Source organism: Pipistrellus hanaki (genome assembly GCF_964339955.1).
Source record: "Pipistrellus hanaki genome assembly, chromosome: 14".
NCBI lineage: Eukaryota > Metazoa > Chordata > Mammalia > Chiroptera > Vespertilionidae > Pipistrellus > Pipistrellus hanaki.
The window spans coordinates 53,542,015-53,550,069 of NC_140516.1; the positions used below are offsets into that span (position 1 = coordinate 53,542,015).

General features: G+C 54.0%; 1 protein-coding gene across 1 annotated transcript; it reads left to right on the forward strand.

Annotated features, from left to right (window-relative positions):
* The first annotated feature begins 53 nt into the window (after window positions 1-53).
* Window positions 54-7,586, forward strand: IKZF5 (IKAROS family zinc finger 5). The gene is made up of 5 exons (XM_084904563.1): window positions 54-207; window positions 1,455-1,603; window positions 2,896-3,076; window positions 4,772-4,954; window positions 5,208-7,586. The coding sequence occupies exons 3-5, from the start codon at window positions 2,944-2,946 to the stop codon at window positions 6,146-6,148; spliced, it is 1,257 nt and encodes a 418-aa protein (XP_084760689.1). The 5' UTR covers window positions 54-207; window positions 1,455-1,603; window positions 2,896-2,943; the 3' UTR covers window positions 6,149-7,586.
* Window positions 7,587-8,055: the final 469 nt, after the last annotated feature.

Below are 8,055 nucleotides of genomic sequence, written 5' to 3' on the forward strand. Positions count from 1 at the left end.
CCCCGAGAGAGACAATTCTCCTTTCCGCCTTGGCGCTACTCCCTGCTCGCGCGAGATTTGACGAAAGCAGCGGGGCGGGAAGGAAGCGGAGACGCACCAAACATGGCGGCGGCCGCGGCAACAGCGGCGGTGACGGGGGCGACGGCGGCGACGGCGGCGGCGGCGACGTACATGGCGGCGGCGGGGACTCGGGGCAGCTGCCAGGCGGTAAGGAGCCGGCGGCCGTCCGAGCCGGGGGCCACACGGCCAAGCGGGACGCTCGAGGGGCGAGGCGGGACGGGAGAGCCGGGTGGGCGGCTGAGCGGCTGACCCGCCCGGAACTCAGCCGGGCAGGCAGCGGGCGTGGTCGACGGGCCGGTGGGGTCGCGACCCGGGCCCGTTCAGGCCCCGGTGCTTAGGGCGCGGTGCTGGGGCCCGGCGGTCCCGGGTTTGGCGCGGCCTCGCTCTGACAGGTGGGCGTGCGGGCCCCGCGGTGGCGGCCGGCGGGCGGGGCCGGGGCCTCGGCTTGGGAGCGCCCGTGGCCTGGGGTCCGGGGCCGGCGAGCGCAGCGCCCCGGTGCCCGCCCCGGCCGGGGAGGAGGACTGGAACCCCCTCCGGAGCGGCGCCCGGGCCGGGGCCGGGCCGGCCGGAGGGACGCGTGCGGCGGCGGCCCCGGCGGGGCGGCCCCTCAGCGGCAGCTGCGCGGCGCCCGCGGCTCTGAGTCTCCGGAGGAACCGTCCGGAGCGCGAGTGGCCGCCGCGCTCCCCGCGCTCGGGGCGCGTTGGGGTTTGAATTCCCTGCGGCCGGGCCGGGCTCCTCCGGGCGCCGCTGGTTCCGGTGAGTGGCCCGCGGGCCGGGCGGGCGCTCCGGGTGGGGGGACGGAGGGACAGGCGGTGTGTAAGGAACTGAACGCCGAGGCCGCGTTTAAAATGTCTGCACTAACGACTTTCGTGGTTCCACGGGCATCGCGCCCTCGCCCTGGCCACGGCACTTACTCTCGGGATTTGGTTACAGCGAGCGGCGGCGCTGGGTGTCTGCCGCCCCGGGGGTGCAGGGTTCCCCTGAAGGCCCTGGGGAGGGGGCAGGTGGAGTCCAGATGTGCCCTGGTGGGTGGAGGTGGGCGTTCCGAACCCCCGCCCGCCAGCCTGTCCTCTGGTTGTGTGTTGTTTGCAGCCCGAGGGGGCCCTCCTAGCAGGGCCACGTGAACTGGTGAAATTAATGCTTGAATTTAGAGCGATGTTAGAGGCTTTGACGCGACATCCAACCCACCCGTTGAGAAAAGGACAGTAGTCGCAGGAGCGCGTGTTACTCTTGGGGGACTCTCGGGAGCCTTTGTGGAAGCCGTGCTCTGTGGTCTTTGCTGTCTGTTGACAGTTTTGCTGGGAGACCGGCCAGGGTATTCCGTGAGCTGGTTAACCCTGCAGGTGCGAACCCTCCTCCCCCAGAGGGTTCCTTTGTGCCTTTTCTCTCTGCAGACCTCCCTGTGGCGCTTCCATCTCAGCTGAACCTCCCTCCATGGCCGTGGGGAGCCCCGTGGGGTGCCTCCAGAGTAAACTTCAATTACTCCGCGTTTCATCGATGCTGGACTGGCGAGAACCAGGAGGAACTGATTTGGGGTGAAAAGGTTAGATTGTGTAAACTCCGCTTTTGAATTTCTCCTGATAACTTGTACTTATTTATGTCTTACTTTTATGTTTCCTGGTTTCCCAGTGCCCCCTAATGTCCCTTTTTGCCTTCAGGAATTTGTTTTTTTGACAGTTCTGTAATCGGAGGAAATGTGTTCTAATTCCCTACACAAACCAAACCTAATTTGTCAGACTTCTCAGCTGATGTCTGTTCTGTGGCCGAGTAAGTTTTTCAAGGACCATAATTATTTGTATGGAAGTAAGCACATCTATGGAACTGCAGTCACTTTTATGGTACAGGCCTATCTAACCCCTAGTTATTTCATTAGTACATTGCGAAGTATTCTATGATTAGACAAATGTGTCAATAAAATAGGTTCTATCACCTAATCACGTGTTCTCAAAATTCTCCTAGAACTTAGAAAAAAGATGGACTTGGAAGAAAGGTGGTTAGATCCCCCTGCCGTCCTGGTCATCCCAGCTGCCCCCCTGCTGGCCTGGTCACCCCTCATTGTCCCCCTCTGCTGGCCTGGTCGCCCATACTGCGGCCCCCCCCCCCCCGTCCTGGTTGACCCACGCAGCCTGCTGGTCAGTCGTTTAGTTGTCCTTCACCCCCTGCAGGCCTGGTTGCCCCACGTAGTCTGCTGTTCGGTTATTACTGTGCCGGTGTCATAATCAATTTGCACATTACCCTTTTATTAATATAGATATTAGTTACAGAAAGAGTAGATCAGGCTTGGGATATACCTCTCAAATCTATGGTAAAAGTGGACAACTCTTAAATGTGTTTCCTCTTCTGATGACATCATTTTACACGTTGAAATTTTGTGTAAGTTTTTTTTGGCTAACAAGCTCCAAGGTGTTGAATTCATGGCCAGTAGGAAAGATTCTTTCAATAAAAACATAATTTGCTAATTTCCAAAGTAGATTTTTATGTTATTTTTGCAAAGGTTTTAAAATTTATTAGTGTTTTAGAGGCATTTCCATGTATCAGTTAATTTGCAGAGTCCTTAGATTTAACTTTTAGTCCTGAGCCTATTGATTTTTTTCCCTGTCTTTGTAATTTCCTTCCATCCTCTGAGACTTAGGTTCGAATCCCAGTGGATGTCAGTATGAAATATGTTCATTTCCCACCATTCTGTGTGTCTCCCCCTCCCCAGGACGGGACACGTGTGTAAAGACAAGGGACCGTGTCCCCTGCTCTGCGTAGTGCCTGCAGCTGTGCTTTGTCACTGCTGTTTAACCCGTACTGGATCCTCCAAGTAGTGTCCCATTGTGTCCGTTTCCCCAGGTACAACGAACCGTGAACTGTCAAACAGCCCACACAGAGCAAACCAAGATGGGCGAGAAGAAGCCGGAGCCGCTGGACTTTGTGAAGGACTTCCAGGAGTACCTGACGCAGCAGACGCACCACGTGAACATGATCTCGGGCTCCGTGAGCGGCGACAAGGAAGCGGAGGCCCTTCAGGGAGGTAGCCTCTCCTCCTCCTCTCGCTCTTCCTCCCCCTCTTCCTCCTCCTCGTCCTCCTCATAAACGCAGGCCTGTCTGTCATTGCTGTCCGTCCCCTATGGGAGTCACTCCGTCCTTCCTACACAGTCAGGGCCGTGTCCTTTCTCTCTGTGAACACGTCAGAGTTTTGTGAGGGAGACCCCGGCTTCCCTGGCCGAGCGCTGCCTCGCGGTCTGGGACGATGCCGGCACTCCTGCCCTGTCCTCCAGCTTCTGCAGATAACGGGACCCAGGCACCCGGGCCCGCGTCCACTCACACCACGGCCTCGGCCACCGGGGTGCTGTGTTAGGCCTGGAACAAAGGGGGGTTTTGGTTTCTTCTCTCACATGAAGAGAGAGCGACGGGGAGGAGAAGCAGGGCGGAGAGAGCAGCGGCCATGCAGACAGACAGACTGTCTTGTTTGCTCCCACACGAGCTGGGTTCTGACCTCACTCAGGTCCGCACACGACAGCCTGTGAGCCCATCTGGCCCGCCAGCCATCTGTTTCCGTGTGACCCGCAGGCTGAGAGCGGTTTCTACCTAAAAGATGGTTGGGAAAAATTAGAATGTCGTAACGTGAAAATCATGAAATTCAAACGGCAGCCTCCGAAAATGAAGTTTCGTTGAAATACAGCCGCACTTGCTTGTTTACACTTTCTGTGCTGTGCTGCCAGCGCAGGGTGAGGAGTTATGGGAGGGACCAGATAGCCCACGGCCTGAAGTGTTGGCCATTGAGCCTTGTAAGGAGAGGTGCGGGCCCCTGACTGAGATGGCTGATGGCCTGTGGTCGAGGGCCGGCAGCAGAGTTAATTTGCAGAGTTTTAGATAAAACAGGAGCTGTGGGAGGTGCGGGATGTCAGCCAGTCCACACTCCCCGGTGACTCGCACACGCTAAGTTCAGAGAGCCCTGACCTGGGAGAGTGCGGCCGGCGGTGCTGAGCCCGGCTCCGGGGCGGGGGCGTTGCTGGGTCCTGGAGCAGCAGAACCACTCTCCCCCCGAGGGGGTGCCGCTGGAGTTCGCACGGCAGCACTGCTGCCTCCTGGGGATGGGACGGAAGTGCTTTCCCTGGAAGCTGGAATAAGCAGGTCCCTGCAGACGCTAGTGTGCAGGTTGCTGGACGGGGATTCGGGTACCGGGGCTCTTTCCTCCCTTTGCTGGTTTTCCTGGCGTGAGCGCTTGTCCTCATTTCCTCTACAAAGAAGTAGATTGGGTTGAGAGCCAAGAGCCAAGCATCTTTAGCTCTCAGTCTTGCAGGTCTAACATCAGAGGAATCCAATACAATGTTTTTTATGTGCTTAGAGGATTAGGATCCTGAATGCAACCCAGGATTTAGGACATCAGTACAGACTGAGTGGAACAACGCAACTCGGCATTGATTGGTTTAGGCTCAAGTAAGCAGTTAGGATCTGGGGAGATTTTCATGACTTCCAATTGTATTTATAGATAGAAGTGGCTAGAACGTAAACATGTGTAGCTGCCTTCACTACTTCCTCCCCTCTGTCTCCTCTTTGTCAGACAAGGGCAGCACCTGATCTGGCCACGAAGCCTGGCAGACTGGTGGCTTTGTGAGGAAGCTCAGTGAGCTGCGCTCTTAGGCAAGGTATTGGGCTGCTTCAGACTAGAATGCATGCTGCGTTCCTCTTGAGATGCACACTCTCTGCCGTCCTTTGTTTATAGCGGGGGCAGATGGCGACCAGAATGGCCTGGACCACCCCTCTGTGGAAGTGTCCCTGGATGAAAACTCAGGAATGCTAGTGGACGGGTTCGAAAGGACCTTCGATGGGAAGCTCAAGTGTCGGTATTGCAACTATGCCAGCAAGGGAACAGCCCGGCTCATCGAGCACATCCGAATCCACACAGGTACCGGAGCGGGCGGGGAGCGCGCTGGGGGCGGGGAGGGCCCAGGAGGTGGGTGGCCTGTGGTATCAGTAGTTCTGATCGTTTGAAAAGGAAGGTTGATGTGAGGTTTGAATGGACGGGGAGTGATAGCATAACAACACCCACCCAGGAAGTGAGGCCCGGTAAAGTTCCCCTTCCTCGGCCATCTTCCTTCCGATCCATCTCGTCTCTCAACCCCTGTCTGGCCATCTCTCCCGCTTTTCTCTCTAAACAGGTGAAAAGCCTCATAGATGTCACTTATGTCCCTTTGCCTCTGCTTACGAGCGCCACCTGGAAGCACACATGCGTTCCCACACGGGGGAGAAACCATATAAATGTGAACTGTGTTCCTTCCGCTGCAGCGATCGGAGCAACCTGTCCCATCACCGCCGGCGCAAGCATAAGATGGTGCCGATTAAGGGCGCCAGGTCTTCCTTAAGCAGCAAGAAAATGTGGGGTGTTTTACAGAAGAAAACCGGCAACCTGGGCTACAGCAGGAGAGCGCTCATCAACCTGAGCCCGCCTTCCATGGTGGTGCAGAAGCCGGACTACCTTAGCGACTTCACCCACGAGATCCCCAGCATCCAGACGGACTCCTACGAAAGCATGGCGAAGACCGCCTCGGCGGGGGGCCTGCCCCGGGACCCGCAGGAGCTCCTGGTCGACAACCCTCTCAACCAGCTCTCCACGCTCGCAGGGCAGCTGTCCAGCCTGCCCCCCGAGAGCCAGAACCCCGCGTCCCCTGAGGTCGTGCCCTGCCCGGACGAGAAGCCTTTCCTGCTGCAGCAGCCCTCGGCCCAGGCCGTGGTGTCCGCCGTGGCCAGCATTCCCCAGAGCGCCTCCCCGCCCAGCCCCGAGCCCCGGCCGCCCCAGGGCCAGAGGAACTACAGTCCCGTGGCCGGCCCCAGCAGCGAGCCCAGCGCCCACACGAGCACCCCGAGCATCGGCAACAGCCAGCCGAGCACGCCCGCGCCCACCCTGCCGGCCCAGGACCCGCAGCTCCTGCACCACTGCCAGCACTGCGACATGTACTTCGCCGACAACATCCTCTACACCATCCACATGGGCTGCCACGGCTACGAGAACCCGTTCCAGTGCAACATATGCGGCTGCAAGTGCAAGAACAAGTACGATTTCGCCTGCCACTTCGCACGAGGGCAGCATAACCAGCACTGACCGCAGCAGTCACGTTCTGCACTTGGTTTTGGCTTTGTGCGTTTTTTAGTTTTGTTTATCGTTGGTTTTTGTTGTTGGGGGAGGACCATCCCTAATATGCTAATTTAAAGTTTATACGTTATATTTATAGAAAACAAAGTTGACAATGGAAACAAATGTTTTCCTTTTTCCCCCCCATAAAAATTTGGTCAGGGTCATTTATAAGAACAGTTGGACACATTGGTGTCTGTTTTTTCCTTTTATTTAGACATTTGATGAAGTGCAATCTTAATCTTACAGGTATTCATGTAAACCCTATATGTATGGTCCATGTAGACTTCAAAGTTTGATCCTGGTGGTGTTTCACTATACGCAGCTAGATGGCATTTCTGCCATATTTAAAAATAGTGGAAAAATTACTTTCTCACCAACGTTGTTACAACTTATTTCCATGTTTAGCAGAGGAATTGCCTTTAAAATTGCTCTTTAGATAGTTGAAATTCTATCTAGTTCACTTAGTTTAAGTTGAATTGATAGTTTCAACTGATAGAAGTAAAGCTATTTCAGTATATAGTAAACCTTTCTTTTTTTTCCATAAGGGGAATGTAAAACAGTTAATTCCTTTAAAATAAAGTTATAAAAGTGTGAGAGGAATGTTCTGAAAAGAAATGAAACAAGGCTTTACATTGAAAGTGGAGTTTAATATTTGAAAACCTGTTTATTCAATCTCTTGTTTAAAAATGCATTAATTTTCCATTGGATTCGTTTTATTATACTTGTAGTTTATTTTTAAAACCACAAGTAAATACACAAGAATGCTAGAAGTATCAGGGTGATTATCTATGAAGATGCCTTTTTGTTCTTTTAGTTTGAACCTGTATTTAAACCTTTCATCTGACACCATTACTGTCAGGTGAGCTTGACAAGGACATTGAGTGTCTGTTCTCTTCTCCCTCCCGTTCCTTTGATGACCAAAGAGGTAAGTGCAAGTCCCATCTGGTTCCCGGAAACAGTTCTTCACAGAATCCCACCGTCCTGTTTCCTGCCTTGCGCCCATTTATTGTCCGTAATTTCTCCACTGTGTGTGTGGGGACACGTGGGGAAAGGTGAGGCGGAGGACGTTTTGAAAAGGAAGCGTACATCCAAAACGAATTGTCTCCTCTTCAGAATTGGCCCTAGGACACTTAGTGTGACTCCACGTGGTGGTGCTCACTGCGTGGACCAGTCTTCCTGTCAGTGACAGAGCCACGGGAGCTGGCTGCCTTGACGGCGTGGTGGGCAAGGACTTACTGTGAAAGCAGATAGCGGACGCAGACAGACGTAGTTAACTTGTTTACAGAAATAAGACGTGCTAATTAATCTAGAGGAATTTTGAATAGGAGGTTGCTGTTTATATATTATGTAATAACTCGCTTACCCTGAAGCGCACTTGGTCAAACAATAAACTTATTATTTCTAACTGTTGGTTTCTGTGTACTTGGCAAACATTTTATTTTTAATTTGGTTTAAAGCTTGAAAGTGTTACTTAACAGGTTTGCAAAGAGAACGCCCTAATGATTGAGCGTTTATTAACTAAAAAGTACACTATTCCTAAAAGGGAAATGTTGATGGCAAATGTCCACAAAAGCCCTCAGGGCCGAGTTAGTGGGTCATCTGCCCCCAGTGCTAGAAAGCCTTTCAAAGGAGCTCTTGTGGGCTAGTGTTCCGCCAGCTAATCTCGATGGCACTGTCCAAGAAGCAGCATCTCAAAGGGCTTCTCCAACTCCACCTCTTCCCTCAACCCTGAGGCTCCTGGGGCCAAAACAGTCCTGCTTCGCTCTCGCTCTGCTCACCGCTCAGACCAGGTCCGTGCCGCCATTTCCAGATACATAACTTCGCCCGAGTCCATTCATTCCCACAGAGCAGGAGGGTGCTGTCATTTGGAAGCT